The sequence below is a fragment of the Pongo abelii genome, chromosome 8 (assembly GCF_028885655.2).
Source record: "Pongo abelii isolate AG06213 chromosome 8, NHGRI_mPonAbe1-v2.0_pri, whole genome shotgun sequence".
Lineage (NCBI taxonomy): Eukaryota > Metazoa > Chordata > Mammalia > Primates > Hominidae > Pongo > Pongo abelii.
The window spans coordinates 74,707,971-74,724,601 of NC_071993.2; the positions used below are offsets into that span (position 1 = coordinate 74,707,971).

At 50.8% G+C, this 16,631-nt stretch overlaps 1 protein-coding gene across 12 annotated transcripts in view; it reads right to left on the reverse strand.

Annotated features, from left to right (window-relative positions):
• Positions 1 to 16,631, reverse strand: part of HK1 (hexokinase 1) — a 130,778-nt gene that overhangs the window by 77,367 nt on the left and 36,780 nt on the right. The window contains 1 exon segment of one of the 12 annotated variants that reach the window (NM_001131872.1): positions 6,138 to 6,294. The exons of the other annotated variants lie outside the window; for them this stretch is intronic. Coding sequence (NP_001125344.1) covers positions 6,138 to 6,200 — 63 coding nt within the window. The 5' untranslated portion in view covers positions 6,201 to 6,294. 12 annotated transcript variants of the gene reach the window in all.

Consider the following 16,631-nt stretch of genomic DNA (forward strand, 5'->3'; position numbering starts at 1 on the left):
CACTTTGGGAGGTCGAGGCGGGCAGATCACGAGGTCAGGAGATCGAGACCATCCTGGCTAACATGGTGAAACCCCGTCTCTACTAAAAATACAAAAAATTAGCCAGGCGTGGTGGTGGGCCCCTGTAGTCCCAGCTACTCAGGAGGCTGAGGCAGGAGAATGGCGAGAACCCAGGAGGCGGAGCTTGCAGTGAGCTGAGATCGTGCCACTGCACTCCAGCCTGGGCGACAGAGCAAAGACTCCATCTCAAAAAAAAAAAAAAAAAGAAAATACACACTTTTGTGACAATTAATTTGACTCCACCTTACAAAGATTCTAAGTATAATATCCCTGATGTGTACTGTTTACCAGAAGTCAGTGTTATTTCCAGAAATCAAGACCTATTAAACTGTAAAATTTTTACCTATTTTTCTTTAAGATCAAACACAATGAACACAACCCAGCGTATATTAAGTGGTTTCAAAAGATAGGCCAGAAGGCAGTGGGCACCTGTCCTGCTATTCCAAACAGACTAACACATCCCCAGAACTGGGGATGGGAGCAGCTTCCTGAAGCACTTAAGGAGCTAACATCCGCAGCCTAGCTGTAAGCAGTTCCTAGCCTAGGGATTTCCCACCCAAGGTATGACCACACCACACTGTGGGCCCTCATAGCCCACATGCTTTGCACATACAACACAGCAAATACTTTATTTTTTTTTAATTATTATTTTTGTTTAGATGGAGTCTCGTTCTGTCACCCAGACTGGAGTGCCAGCTCACTGCAACCTCCGCCTCCCAGGTTCAAATGATTCTTCTGCCTCAGCCTCCCGAGAAGCTGGGACTACAGGCATGAGCCACCACGTCTGGCTACCTTTTTTGTATTTTTAGTAGAGACGGGGTTTCACCATGTTGGTCAGGCTGGTCTCGACCTCCTGACCTCAAATGATCAGCCTGCCTTGGCCTCCCAAAGTGCTGGGATTATAGGCATGAGCCACCACGCCCAGCCAGCAAATATTTCATGCTCCATGAGAACTGGGACCATTTCTGCCTTGTTTATAGTTGTCACTCCAGCCTAGCACAGTCCTCTGCACATAATAAAAAAATCAAACATTTTTTAAAGAAATGATTGAGCTCCTGTGATCAGATTTGATCTTCAGGGTTTTCAAATCAATAAGCATACTTAGGGAGGCCAAGGCGGGAGGACTGCCTGAGCCCAGGAGTTCAAGACCAGCCTGGGCAATATGGTGAGACCCTGTCTCTATAAAAAAATAAAAACAAATCAATAAGCAGGTGCCAGCAGTCTGACCACAACTGATTCCTGGATGCGGAGGTATACAGCTCCCTGTCTTTATCCATGTCTTCCCTGGACCTTCTCAGGCATGCTCAGAGCTGATTCCAGTGGCTAAATCTGTCCGCCAGGAATCCCTGACTGCAGACACACACAGACAGTCCCAGTCACGCCAAATCAGTCTTGTAAGGGGAAAGCTGCCTATGTCTTCTCCGGAGAACAGTAGGAGCGTGGGAGCATGGCACAGCTTGGCCAGATGTGAAAGCACCTCACAGCCACCCTGCCTGCCAGTTTATTCCTTCACAACATTCCCAAACTATCCAACCAGATAAAGTGATGGGGCTTCTCTTGGGAGAAACCCCAGGAGTATCTAAGGTAGAAAAGGCAGGGATTATAAAGTCAAGATTCGCCAAGAAGCTCTCACTGAATATTTGTACAACATCAGAATTGAGAGGTTATGAGACACTTCTCATAATTTTCTTTCTTCTTTTTTTTTTTTTTTTTTTTTGAGACAGAGTCTCGCTCTATCATCCAGCCTGGAGTGCGGTAACACAATCATAGCATCACAGCTCACTGTTTTGGGATCAATCTTTTGGGCTCAATCAGCCTCCTGAGTAGCTGTGACTACAGGTGTGTGCATGCCACCAAAGCAGGCTGAAAAAATTTTTTTTTAAGATGAGGTTTCATTTCGTTGCCCAGGCTGACTTTTCATAATTTTTTCTTTTTTTTCTTTGCCACTGCACGAACCCACAGATTTTTCATAATTTTCTTTTTTTTTTTTTTTTTGAGACAGAATCTCACTCTGTTGCCCAGGCTGGAGCTCAGTGGCATGATCCTGGCTCATTGCAACCTCCACCTCCCGGGTTCAAGCGATTCTCCTGCCTCAGCCTCCTGAATAGCTGGGACTTCAGGTGCACACTACCACGTCCAGCTAATTTTTGTATTTCTCGTAGAGACGGGATTTCACCATATTGGTCAGGCTGGTCTTGAACTCCTGACTTCCGTGATTCACTTGCCTCAGCCTCCCAAAGTGCTGGGATTACAGGCATGAGCCACCATGCCCGGCCAGGTTTTTCACAGTTTTCTAACTCTCACCTCTCTCACCCCTGAGCAATAATGAATGGGCATTTTTTTTTTTTTTTTTTTTGAGACAGAGTTTCGCTCTCGTTGCCCACGCTGGAGTGCAACGGCGTGATCTCGGCTCACCGCAACCTCTGCCTTCCAGGTTTAAGTGATTCTCCTGCCTCAGCCTCCCAAGTAGCTGGGATTACAGGCATGCACCACCACACCCAGCTAATTTTGTATTTTTAGTAGAGATGAGGTTTCTCCATGTTGGTCAGGCTTGTCTCAAACTCCCAACCTCAGGTGATCCATCCGCCTCAGCCTCCCAAAGTGCTGAGATTACAAGTGTGAGCCACTGAATTGGCCTTTTATTTATTTATTTATTTTTAATGCTTGCTTTTGCAGCTGGAACACATGGGCTCTAAGGAATGTACCTTGGGCAGCCCTTTAATTGCTAAGCCTACTCTCCCCTGTCTTCCTGGGCCAAGTACTCAAGGACTCCTGAGTTTGGCCATTGGACAAATCACACCCGTTTGCTCACCTACTAGTGGAAATCACTTAGTGTTATGGGGATCTCGCCCAGAGAAAATCCACTGGCATTTGCTCACCATTCTGACAAGCCTGGAGGAAAGGAAGTCTAATCTTTCTTTAGAAGCCAAGTTCTGACCTTCCTGGACCCATCTTCCCTTTCTAAACAAACAGAGCACTATGCAATCCTTCACCCTGCTCCAGGCTCCTAATGGCTAAACCGAGTGGAAGAAACTGGCAAGATGAGATGCGTGTTTAAAGTTACTTAGAGGACAAAGAACCCAGCCTCTAGCTGCAGAAGTAGCAGATGTCTGGGATTCTGATGAATGGAATCCTTCACAAGCACACATATGCCTCCCTTTCCTCCTACAGGCACTAGAAGAGTGAAAGGAATATATGTGTTTTGTGCTTAGCTCAGCCTAATGCCAGGACACCCTCTTCAACAGCACCCATTAACCAATTTATGCAGATGCCGTCTGGATAATGGGGTGCCAAGCTGGGAAGTCAGACACCTGAACTGTTTCAACCCAGGATATATTTTTATGGAGTTGAATTATTGATGTGCCTCATAGGCAATGAGGAAAGAAATGACACTCTTTTCATGATCACGTTTGGATTCTAAGCAATTCCAAAAACTTCCCCAGCATGGTCCTCACCTTCCCTTCTCCTACCTCTGGCTCTGAGGGCAAGAAGATAGATGAGGGTTACTGAGGGATGCCAAGTCTGTCTCCAGAGCCCCAGAGGCTGCCTACAGCTGGAGGGCTGAATCATCATGGCTGCCCACGCTGGGGGGGAACCATCCTCAGCAGGTCCCTGCTGGGAGGCAGGCAGAGTCCAGCCCCACAGGAAGAACAGGGGGTCCCGCACCTTCACCTAGCCTTTCCTATGGTGAGTGGTAGGTGGAAAGGGCTGGTCTCTAAGAAGTCCTGGGCCCCAGAAGAGCAGATGTGGTCCCCAGCATCTGCACACTCGGGCAAAGCTGAGTAGGTCACTGGAGCAAGTACCCACTATGTCACTGTCCTTAGAAGGCCCAGGCTGGAGTGCGGTGGTGCAATCATAGCCAGGACCACACCCACAGATGGCTGTGCCACACAGTCCACTATGCAAAACGAGTGGATCCCCTGGGAGGAATCCACGTACTCCCCTATAGAAGCAACATAGGAAGTCCGTGGTGAAATGCAAGCAAACATCTTGTTTTTAAGGATCACCTTGACAAACAATATCTGGTGGAAACCTTGGCCTTAAGACCTTCCTCCAGCAAGGTTCTCGGGGAAGAGAAGGGAAGAACATCAGAATCCCAACCTCGGAGTGAGGAGGGATGGAAGGGTCAACTGAATCACACACTCAGGTACCTACAGGGGCCTAGGAGACAGACTGTGCATCCATAGATGTGAAATGAGCCACCCACAGGAGTGGAGAGCTCTGGGCCCACCCTGGGCACTGTATGTCTGAGAAAACATGTCCCACTGAATGGAGTCCAAACCTTAGCCCAGCTCAGCTGCTGGAGGCCACCGGCAGCCAACAGCCAGCAGTCTGTTGTGGGTGGTGGTGGGTGTGGACACTGGAGGTTTACAAGGTCACCCAGGCACCCCCCAGCCCAGCAGCCCACTGTCTTGAGCTATAAAGGACATCACGTGCAGGAGGACAGTGAACTCTTGGCTTCAGGAGGCCTGTTCTGGGCACTTCTTGCCATGCCGGGAGAACTGTCTCCCTGGTCCAATGGGAAGAACATCAGTGATGCACAACACCACTGGAGAAAACTCATGAAATGCACACACCCGCATGCAAAGCTCCCAGGTCAGTGGCCAGAAGGAAGCTCCAGGGTGCTCCATAGGAGCAAGTGTTTCGAGTTCCACAGTTTGACAACCCCAGAGTGCTTAGAGCCATAAAGAGCAATGGCAGATGGCATTCCCAAGCCTATCTCCTACCTACCTCACTCCCGGTCCCCACCCACCATGGGATCCAAGATCACAGCAGGGTCCCCAGGGGCTTTGTCTCTCAGTACCCACTCCCTCCAGGAAGCTGACCTCCAGGAGGACCCTGGTGAAGTTCCTGGGTGGAGGAACTGGGAGACCTGGATCCCCCTGACTGGCTCTGCCTCTAACTCACTGGGTGACCTTGATAAGGTCGCTGGCCTCAGTAGGCCTGTTTCCTATGGTGCCAGATGAGGGAGTCGTCTTAGATGCACAGGAAGAGGATGGAACACCCTATGGCTTGCCGGGCAGAAAATCAAGGCCTGTCACTTCTGCCTTTCACCTGCAGAACTCCACCTGTCTGAACTCCAAAGTCAAGATGACTTTGCCAGTCCATCCCAGCTAACCCCAGCAATAACGTCACCACGTTCAGGGTGAGTGGGCCTGGAGCCTGGACCAGACCTGGCACTGATAAAATGGGCGTCTTTCCCTACAGCTTAGGCTGTTTCTTTAAAATATGGTAGCACAGCTGGCAGAAGGGACAAACACACCTTTAAGACCTGCCAGCGGACAGTTTTTTACACTAAGATGTCAAAGGCAACAACACCTCAGGACAGGAGGATGCATGCGACCAAGTGCTAGAACAAGCATGCCACAGGCATATGCGTCAGGCGTCCACCCAACTCAAATGACCAGTCTCTTATTTCAGCTCCTGTGCTGGCTAGAAATTACAGCTTAAGAGGAATAAAAAATTCCATTCAGACGTGCCGCTCCAGACACGAGGCCTATGAGCAAAGTTTCCGGTGGCCTCGCCGCCCCTCCCCGTTCCGGGAAGCCGGGCGGGTCACCTCGTCCTCAGATTAACGAGCAGCTCAAACAACTGGGAGAGTCTGGCGACAGCTTCTCCGGGGCACCCGACACCCTCCGCCAGGAACCCCAAATATGGGAGGCCTGGCCTCCAGCCAGCACCCCCGCCTGCTGCTCGATCACCTCCCCAGCATCTCCGTGATCACACCTCCTCCCACGGCGCTCGGACCCTCCCAAACAGGCCCTGCGGAAGGGCCCACCGGCCACCTCCCCGCACAGCCCGGGGGCCTATCTGACATCCAGGGACCGTTTCAAGGACACTGCAGCAGGCAGCCCGGTCTCGGGGGGTCTTGCCCCCCTCCCAAAAACGCACACACACAGAGACACTGACAATGCCGGTAGAATCGAAGGCGAAGCCTTTCCTTGCGCCCTGCAGTCCAACTCGATGCTGGCCTGGAGAAGGCCGGGTGCCGGAGGATGGAGGCAGCGGAGGCGGCGAGCGGATGCCGGAACGCAAGGCTGCGGCCAGGACCAGCGGCGGCGCGGGCGGGGGCTCACCTTTTTGACCTGGTCATCCTTCAGCTCCGTGAAGTAATAGGCCAGGAGCTGCGCGGCGATCATTCTGGCGGTCGGGGGCGAGGGGCGGCAGGCGTGGGGACAGTCGGTCCTCCGCAGCCTTGGCGAGCTGTGGTCCTCTGGCGGCTGCTCGGCGGCTCCTCCTCCTCCTCCTCCTCCTCCGGCTCCTCCCCCTCGGCCCCGGGCGCGGCGACAGCTCGCGCGCTCCCGGTCTCCGCGCTCCCGTCCCCTGGAGGGTGACAGCCGCCAGCCGGCCCACCTCCTCCACGCCCATTGGCTGCGGCGCGCCTCTGCAACGCCGGGCGGTGGCGTCCCGGCCGGGGAGCGGGGACGCGGCGGCCTCTCCCTCCCGCGCCGGAAAGGGGGCGGGCGACGCAGCGAAATCCCCCCCGACCCCGCATCATCCTGCACGTCCCCCACGTAGGGAGCCGATGCGGGCCTTCACGCGTGGCGGCGCCGTGTCCGGGTGGGCCGTGCCAGGCGGGGAGGTGCGAGGCGCAGGCAGGAGGCACCGCCCGGCTCGGCCGGGACGAGAAGCCCCTGGGGCTAGTCTAGGGACTGGCAGCCCAGGGGGCAAGAAGGCGGTCCCATTCCTCGGAAATGAGGGCTCGCCCCTAGGAGTCCGGTGGACGCGGAGGTGCCGGAGGGGACTTGCAGAAGTGGGCGTGGAAAGCGGGCGGAAGCGGGAGCCCGGGACGCTACGCAGTCCTCGCACCCGGGTCCCGCGCCTGCCTCGCCCAGACCGAACGCGCCGGCCTACCTGGGTCTTCCACGGCAGTGCATCACCCCTCCCCGGCCTGCCCCGCCTAATCTCCAGCTGGCAGATTTGTTCTGCTGAACACAAAGCGACACCCCAGAGCACCCGCCCCCGAGTCACCGGCTCCGGTGCCTCTCCCTCTGGGCGGGATTTGGGCCACAGGTCGTGGCCTGTCCCCATCCTCCGGGCCTCCTCTTGCTCTTGGGCATCCAGGCCCACTGGGACTTGGGGCACGGTTCAGCGCCCCCTCCCAGGTGCCGTGTTTTCTACTTTCCCAGAGGAAGTTAGGTAGGATGGGAGGAATCCCTAGAGGTGCTACCAGGACAGCAACTTTAGGATTCTTAGATTAATTATTTCTGTGTTCCGGAAGCCTCCAGGAGCTTTAGTGCCTTACAAAATGACATGTAATGAGCTCAAATATACAAACAAGTTGTTGCTATTCTGATTGAACAGGTAAGGAAATTGAGGCTCAGTGAGGCCTCAGTCTTGCTGGACTCTATACAGCCAGGAAGTTGTAGATCTAGGATTACAGCTTGGATCTGTGAGTCTTTGAAGCAGGTGCTCACCTCTAGAGTTTGCTGTGGTCCCAGTTGTATAGAGCCCCTCTGCTTAAATAGGTCACTTTCCTGCAACCACTTCTGCACCATATGGTGCCCTGAGATCCAACCCCCAACGTCTACCCTAGCTCTTGACTTTAGGAGTCCCTAGCCCTTGACCAGGCCTAGCAAAGGTACAGTCAAATCAGAGGGAGGGATGATGTAGGTTCAGGAACCCCAGGGGCCTGACAACCACCATCACCCACAGAAAAGGAGGAGCTTAGATGCAGTCCTGAGGCCCCAGCTTCCTGTCCAGGTCACAGTCCCCACCCCCTGCCTTAGGGCCTATGCAGAGGGGCATCTGGAATCACCTCTGAGACTGTGTCTTCATCCATAAGACGAAGACACTAATGCCCACCTCACCTCCCCTTGATTGTTGTGTAATACTGTACGCAAAATACCTGCACATAATACACACTTAAGGAATGGTAGGTATCATAGAACTGACTGAGAAGTCAATGCGGTTAAAGCTTCAGGGACTCTCACTTTCATTCCTACCCTTCTAGGCCCTGGGAGGGCCTAGCAATGTGATATTTGTATATTTATATTTGAATTATTTTCCATAGAGAGTGCCAATTTATTTAATTTTCAAGCCCAACAAAACCTGGATTTGCCCTGGATCATAATTATAAACCAGAAAGAGAGAGATTTTCTGGTACACATCAAACATTTGGAACTACCTACATGGCCATTAAGCAAAATGGAGTGAATGAGAACAAGATGGTTGTTCTCAACTGCCATTTCATTTGAGTTCTGCAGATCTGCCAAGCTCACAAGGCTGGAAACTCCTTGAGGATGGAGGACTATGTTTTGCTAATTGCTCTGTCTCCCACGCAAGCCCAGGGCCTGGCACTTGGCAGGCTGAATAAGCCTAATGCATAATCAAAAACATGGCCCTTAACCCAGCCACCAGCCGGTGCCATCACCCATGCCCAACCCATTGTTACAACTCCTATCTGAGCTGGAGCCAGGGAGAAGCTGACGCTTGGAAGAGCCAGGTTACCCTGAAATGTCCTGTTTGCAGGCAGGAAAGCTGCCTCTGCTTTGTCTTCCCTGGCCTTTGAGAGGGAAACTGCTTCTCAAGGTGACTCATTCCTCCCCGCTCCATGAATGCAACCAGGCCCCAAGGCCTGTCAATATTTCCTGAGAAATGTCTCTAGGCCTGACCTACTGCCACCTCCCAACTCCCAGTCCATCTCCCTGTGCCAGAAATATTACAAGAGTCTTCTAACTGTCCTCCTCGGCTCCTGGCCTCATGCCATCCAAGTCATTCTGAGCACCAGGTCACATTAATCCTGCTAAAATGCAGCATAATCATGTCATGACCCATCCCTAAATCCCTTCATGGCCCCCTCCTTCCTGAGAGAGCCAATTTAAACATCTCTGCCTGGAGGCCTTCTGTAATCGACTCCACTCTTTCCCACTTATCTCTTCCTCCACTCTGGCCGCAACAAGGCCACTTCCCACCATCCTCTGCCCCCACCACGTCCACTCCATTTGTTCCCCGCTCATATTCCCTTCCTTGCCCTGCCTTCTCCACTCACCTCTGCCTGACCAAGCATCCCCTCTCATCTGAGGCCCAGCTTGCCCACCTTCCCTGGACCACAGCTACTCACCCCAATCTCCCAGGCCTCAGCACCTCGACAGGGCAAACTCAGGCTGTGCTCACAGTCCATCTGGATATACACCCAGACTCCTCTTTACAGGGCAGGAACCTGGGACACCACAGGTGGGCCATCTTGCCCAGTGTCAGGTTGTGGTAGAGTTTTGAGCCAGGACTCCAACCCAGTCCTGATGCCCAGCCAGTGCTCTGTCCATCCCACCCACAACCCCTCATGCAACCTGGGCCTCAGATAAGTAACACTGAGTCATGACTGCCTAACTGATATGGGTGACTGTCTTCTAGGGGGCTGGTCCTATCTGCCCCAATCAGACAGCTTCCTGAGGCCGGGGCCCATGCTGCACTGCTGTGTCCTCTCTCTGTTGTTCCAGCAATTACTTCACTAATTTCCTTAATAATTTGCCTCTTTTTGCTGTTCCATAGCTCTTAGATCCCTGCTAAGGCTCCTTGACAGTTATTCCCTGGATCCTTAGGAAGACCCCAACCCACAGGGAGTCCTTAGTTCCCTCCCTCTCCAGATGGCGCTCCACTTCCCTTCAAGTCCCCTGAACTCTCTCTGCTCATTTACTGTGGTACCTCCTACACAAGTTGGGGTTGGAGGGACCAGGGCCAGGCTGCCACCCCAGGAAACGCACCTGCCTATAAGACAATAAAGGCTGCCTTCTAAGTTGGAATGTCTGTACCAATTCCCATCTGACCCATGGCACTAGGAATGTTACTTCAGGAGTGATCTCCAACAGATAACGGCTGTACCTCCTGCACCTGGGAGCACACTCTGAATAGCAATGTTTACATAACGTTGACAGTTTGCAGAGCAATTTCTCATTTATTGCTTCATTTCTCCTGATAACAGCCTGGTGAGGTTAGAAGGGCAAATATCATTATCTGCACTTAATCAGTCAATGAGGATATGAAGGTTATAGAGCTTGGGTGTTTTGGGTTTTTTCTTAAATTGAAATGAGGTCTTGCCATGTTGCCCAGGCTGGTCTCGAACTCCTGGACTCAAGGGATCCTCTTGCCTTGACCTCTAAAACTGCTGGAATTGGCCAGGCGCAGTGGCTTACGCTTGTAATCCCAGCACTTTGGGAGGCCGAGGCGGGAGGATCATGCGGTCAGGAGTTCGAGACCAGCCTGGCCAACATAGTGAAACCCCGTCTCTACTAAAAATACAAAAATTAGCTGGGCATAGTGGCAAGAGCCTGTAGTCCCAGCTACTCGGGAGGCTTAGGCAAGAGAATCACTTGAACCTGGGAGGTGGAGGTTGTGGTGAGCCAAGATTGTGCCACTGCACTCCAGCTTAGGCAACAGAGCGAGACTGTCTCAGAAAAAAAGAGAGAAAAGAAGAGAAGAGAAGAGAAAAGAAAAGAAAAAAGTGCTGGGATTATAGGCGTGAGCATTGTGCCCAGCCCTATAGAGTTTGTTAAGGTCTCAAAGAGAGCGAAAAAAGGAAAATTAAGACCAGTGCCTAAACCATTGGAGCATCTTGGAACCCTGACACTATGGGACTGTCATGCACAGCCTGTCCTAAAGAGATGCCCCGGAAGAGATCCCAACCCAGCATTTCTATTAGTTGGATCAGTGGTTTCCAACCTGGCTGCACCAAAGCCACCTAGGGAGCTTCTACAAATGCTGATGTCCAAGCCCCACCCAGAGACTGCACTAATGTGAATGCCGTCCAAGTTTCACTTTCTAAAAAGTGAATTTCCCCAGGTGAAACTCAGGTGCTGCCAGGAATGAGGACCACTGATTTAGACCCTAACTTTCCACGGGAACATCTGGAAGAAATGTCTAAAATGAATTGACCCATAATCCTTTTAGCAGCTTCTCTTGGATGCTGAAGGCAGTGCTCCAGGGTCTTAGTGGCTCTGCAGATCCTGAGCTCAGTGGGGTGAAGGTTACTGTGACTCCATCAGCATTGCAGACAGTTCTGCTTCCTGCAGGAGAAGGCTGCTGAGGAGACACTGGCCACCCAGCCCCTGGAGAGGCTGGAGTTGTAAAATCACATTCTCAGTCTGCCTCCTTTTCTCTTTCATTTGCCCAAAGTCCTGACCTCCAATATTATAGCAGGGTCAGTAAATCAGCAACCGCCAAGCTAAAACTGTGGCCTATAACATCTTATTTGGCCCACTTGATGTTTTCTAAATTTGTGCCTGCCCTTAAAAAAAATTAAGAAATTTCACTTTAAAATCTAGATTTCAGGCCGGTGCCTCATGGCTGTAATCCCAGCACTTTGGGAGGCTGAGGCAGACGGATCATCCAGTCGGGAGTTCGAGACCAGACTGACCAACATGGAGAAACCCCGTCTCTACTAAAAATACATAATTAGCCGGGCATGGTGGCACATGCCTGTAATCCCAGCTACTCAGCATGGTGGTGCACGCCTGTAATCCCAGCTACTTGGGAGGCTGAGGCAGGAGAATCGCTTGAACCCGGGAAGCAGAGGTTATGGTAAGCTGAGATTTGCACCATTGCCCTCCAGTCTGGGCAACAAGAGCGAAATTCCGTCTCAAAAAATATGTATAGTAATAAAATAAATAAATAAAATAAAATCTAGATTTCAGGCACCTAAAGTTGACACCACACAGGACCCACTTGATCCTGGGGCAACATGATCATTATGGCACTAGCTCCTTATCGTAGCCAGCTCCTTCCCCGCATATGCTGGAGCTGAGCAGCCACCGCCTCCTTTAGACAAGGTAGGGGAGCTCCAGCCAGCCCAGGCCCCACCCAGCCCACTGCTTGACACTGCTGACTGGCCCCTGTAAGGCATTGACATTTTTAGCTCCTAATAATTGGAATTCACCAGCAAAAAGCCTCCCATTATTAGGGCTGGGATGAGGATGAGGCAAGAGCCGTGCCTAGGATGCAAGACTTAAATCTTGTACCTGAATCTTGTTCCATCGGTGCCTGTCTTGCTCCGTCCAAGCCCCAGTCCTATCAGGTATCATAAAGGCCCCTGCCAGCCTCCTCCTTACTCAACCCTGACCTGTTCATCTCCACTCAGAGAGGCCCTGACCCTTCAGGGACACATTTCCCACCTTCTGTCCCAAGGAGGTAAAGGAAACCAACATAATTCACCCCAAAATATGGCTCCCTTGTGTAAAGAGTATTTTGAATGAAAGGCCCTTAAAGATCAACAGACACTGGAAGAGACTGCCCCACCTCCAAAGGGGAAAGACCAAAAGACCAGAAGGATGCCCCTAGGGGAACAATTTTTTTCCCTTCCCCTTCCGGTTATCTGATTCTCTATTGCAGAAAAGAAGACTGAAGAATGTCACCACCCCTAGAGGGATAAGATGGCTGTCTGTCTCTTGGGCTTATTCAGTTTCCAAAGAGAGCCATTTACAAGTTAATCTCAATTCTCTGATCCCTTCTTTCTCCTGAAAAATCATGCAGAATTACAGAATTAGCATATTCCCCATCTCCTTACCAGCTTCAAAAAAAAAAAAAAAGGCTATATGGCCAGGCATGGTGGTTCACGCCTGTAATCCCAGCACTTTGGGAGGCCGAGGGGAGTGGATCACTTGAGGTCAGGAGTTCCAGACCAGGCTGGCCAACATGGTGAAACGCCGTCTCTCTCCTAAAAATACGAACATTAGCTGGGCGTGGTGGTGCAAGCCTATAATCCCAGCTACTCAGGAGACTGAGACAGGAGAATCACTTGAACCTGGGAGGCAGAGGTTTCAGTGAGCCAAGCTCATGCCACTGCCCTCTAGCCTGGGCGACAGAGTGAGCCTCTGTCTCAGAAATAAAAGGCTGTATAAGCTTCTGTACTCCATTGAAGGATTAGGGTAATCACTGTGTTTTCTTCTAGGCATATTAGAAAATGTGTATGCCTTTTCTCTTAATCGTCTTTTGTCTGTTGACTTTTCAGCAAATTCACAGAGGGGGAAGCAGAAGTTTTTCTTCCACCCTACAGAGGCTTCTACTCCCCTTTGAAGGTAAAAGTTCCTCAGAAGAGCCAAGGAAATCCGAGTCCCACCCTGCCCCTTTCTAAACATCCCATCCTCATTAAATTGCCTCTGAGCCTGTCAAAAGTCATAGGCGTAAAGAACTAGCCTGGGCCGAGCGCGGTGGCTCACGCCAATAATCCCAGCACTTTGGGAGGCCGAGGCAGGCAGATCACGAGATCAGGAGTTCTAGACCAGCCTGGCCAATATGGTGAAACCCCATCTCTACTAAAAACACAAAACTTAGCTGGGCGTGGTGGCATGCACCTGTAGTCCCAGCTACTCAGGAGGCTGAGGCAGGAGAAGTGCTTGAACCCGGGAGGTGGAGGTTGCAGTGAGCCGAGATTGTGCCAGTACACTCCAGCCTGAGCAATAGAGCAAGACTCCGTCTCAAAAAAAAAAAAAAGATTTGTAGCCTGGAGGAGGAAGGGTTAACCAGATTGTTGAGGCCTTCCCAGGCTTCAGACTAGCTCCTTATCTCAGCCGGCTCTCCAAAGGAAATGGTTTCCCCAAATGAAATCGTTATCTTTTGGACCAGAGCAATCTCAAATCACCTTGCCAGTTACCCTGAGTTTCCTGGGATAGTTCTCCCAGCACCCACACACAACCACCTTCACAGGGCCGGGAAAAAATCCTCAATCCTTTCCTTCGAGTTAGCATTGTAAACCACAAATAAAATTCTAACCCACCATCCTCCTCATCATCTGACTCAACCTCTCCTCTCAGCCGGGGCATTCAAAAGTTAACCTGAAAAAGTAGCTCAGGCCATGATGGAATGGGGGTGTCAGACATACTTCATTATACTTTCCTCCCTTTTGGAATTCAGTCCCATCCAACCAGCATTAACATCAACAGACTGATAGAATAGAACAGACTCTCTAAGTCTAATAAGAAACATTTACAATCTTTTCTCTGAAGCCTGCTATCTGGAGGCTTCATCTGTATAAAACCTTGGTCTCCACAACCCCTTATCACTGTTTTTTTTTTTTTTTTGAGACGGAGTCTCACTCTGTTGCCCAGGCTGAAGTGCAGTGGTACAGACTCAGCTCACTGCAACCTCCGCCTCCCAGGTTCAAGTGATTCTCCTGCCTCAGCCACCTGAGTAGCTGGGATTACAGGTGCCTGCCACTATGCCCGGCTAAATTTTGTATTTTTAGTAGAGACAGGGTTTCACCATTTTGACCAGGCTGGTCTCGAACTCCTGACCTCAGATGATCCGCCAGCCACGGCCTCCCAAAGTGCTGAGATTACAGGCATAAGCCACCAGGCGCAGCCAACCAATGTACCTCTTACATGTATTGACTGATATTTTATTGTCTTCCTGAAATGTATAAACTGGTAGTTTGACTGCTTGGGGCACATGTTCTCAGGATCTCCTGAGGGCTGTGTCATGGGCTACTGGCTGCTCATATTTGGCTCAGAATAATCTCTTCAAATATTTTACAGACTGACTCTTTATCAACAGCACCAAGATATACTGGAAAATGCTCACACAGAGTCCATGTCAACACCTAGGCAGGGTTTCTAGGCTCTAAGATGACATGGGTCAGCAAGTTAAACATACAAACAAAAATTAGATTCTGAGTTTTTATATGGCTTAGAAAGGATTTTTTTTTTTTTTTTTTTTTTTTTTTTTGAGACAAAGTCTGGCTCTGTCACCCAGGTTGGAGTTCAGTGGCACGATCTCGGCTCACTGCAACCTCTGCCTGATGGGTTCAAGCAATTCTTATGCCTCAGCCTCCCAAGCAGCTGGGATTAGAGGCATCCACCACCACACCCGGCTAATTTTTGTGTTTTTAATAGAGAGAGAGTTTTGCCATGTTTGCCAGGCTGGTCTCGAACTCCTGACCTCAAGTGATCTGCCTGCCTCGGCCTCCCAAAGTACTGGGATTACAGGTGTGAGCCACCATGCCTGGCCAGATTTTTTTTTTTTTTTTTTTTTTTTTTGAGATGGAGTTTCACTCTGTCACCCAGGCTGGAGTTCAGTGGTGTAATCTCTTTTTTTTTTTTCTTTTGAGACAGAGTTTCGCTCTTGTTGCCTAGGCTGGAGTGCAGTGGCATGATCCTGGCTCACTGCAACCTCCTCCTCCCGGGTTCAAGCAATTCTCCTGCCTCAGCCTCCCAAGTAGCTGGGATTACAGGCACGCGCCACAACACCCGGCTAATTTTTTTTGTATTTTTAGTAGAGATGGGGTTTCACCATGTTGGTCAGGCTGGTCTCAAACTCCTGACCTCAGGTGATCTGCTTGCCTCAGCCTCCCAAAGTGCTAGGATTACAGGCGTGAGCCACCTCGCCTGGCCAAGTGGTGCAATCTCAACTCACTGCAACCTCTGCCTCCTGGGTTCAAGTGATTCTCCTGCCTCAGCCTCCCGAGTAGCTGGGACCACAGGTGCACACCACCACGCCCGGCTAATTTTTTGTATTTTTAGTAGAGATGGGGTTTCACCGTGTCAGCCAGGATGGTCTTGATCTCCTGACCTCATGATCCGCCCACCTCAGCCTCCCAAAGCACTGGGATTACAGGCATGAGCCACCGTGCCCGGCTTTTTTTTTTTTTTTTTTTTGAGACAAAGTCTTGTTGGGCATGGTGGCTCAAGCCTGTAATCCCAGTACTTTGGGAGGCCGAGGCGGGCGGATCACGAGGTCAGGAGATCAAGACCATCCTGGCTAGCACGGTGAAACCCCATCTCTACTAAAAATACAAAAAATTAGCCGGGCGTGGTGGCGGGTGCCTGTAGTTCCAGCTACTGGGGAGGCTGAGGCCCGAGAATGGCGTGAACCCGGGAGGCGGAGCTTGCAGTGAGCTGAGATCACGCCATTGCACTTCAGCCTGGGCGACAGAGCGAGACTCTGTCTCAAAAAAAAAAAAAAGAAAAGAAAAGAGACAAAGTCTTGCTGTCACCTAGGCTAAAGTGCAGTGGTATGATCATAGCTCACTGCAATCTTGAACTCCTGGGCTCAAGCAATCCTCCTGACTTGGCCTTCCAAAGTGCTGGAATTAGCAGTCATGAGCCACCATGCCAGACCAGGATCTGTTTTAGGTGTATGATTTTCATCTCCTATAATCATAATTTCCTAAAGTAGGGTCCCCAACTGGTCTGTGGCCTGTTAGAAACTGAGCTTCACAGCAGGAGGTGAGCAGCAGGTGAGTGAGCATTACCGCCTCAGCTCTGTCTCCTGTCAGATCAGCAGTGCAATTAGATTCTTGTAGGAGTACAAACCCTATTGTGAACTACGCATCCAAAGGATCTGGATTGTGCACTTTTTATGGGAATCTAGTGCCTAATTGAGAGAAGAGAGACAGACCCTCTCATATTGTTTTATACTCAGAAAAAGAAAGAGAAACGAAACTAAAGGCAGGTAGCCCGGCGCCTAGGAACCAGACCTAAAACCAAGGAACCAGACCCAAAACCAGGCCTGGCCCTGTCTGACCTAAGCCTGGTAGTTAAAGATCGACCCCTGACCTAACCGGTTATGTTATCTATAGATTCCAGGCATTGTATGGAAAGGCATTGTAAAAATCCCTGTCCTGTTCTGTTTCGTTCTGATTA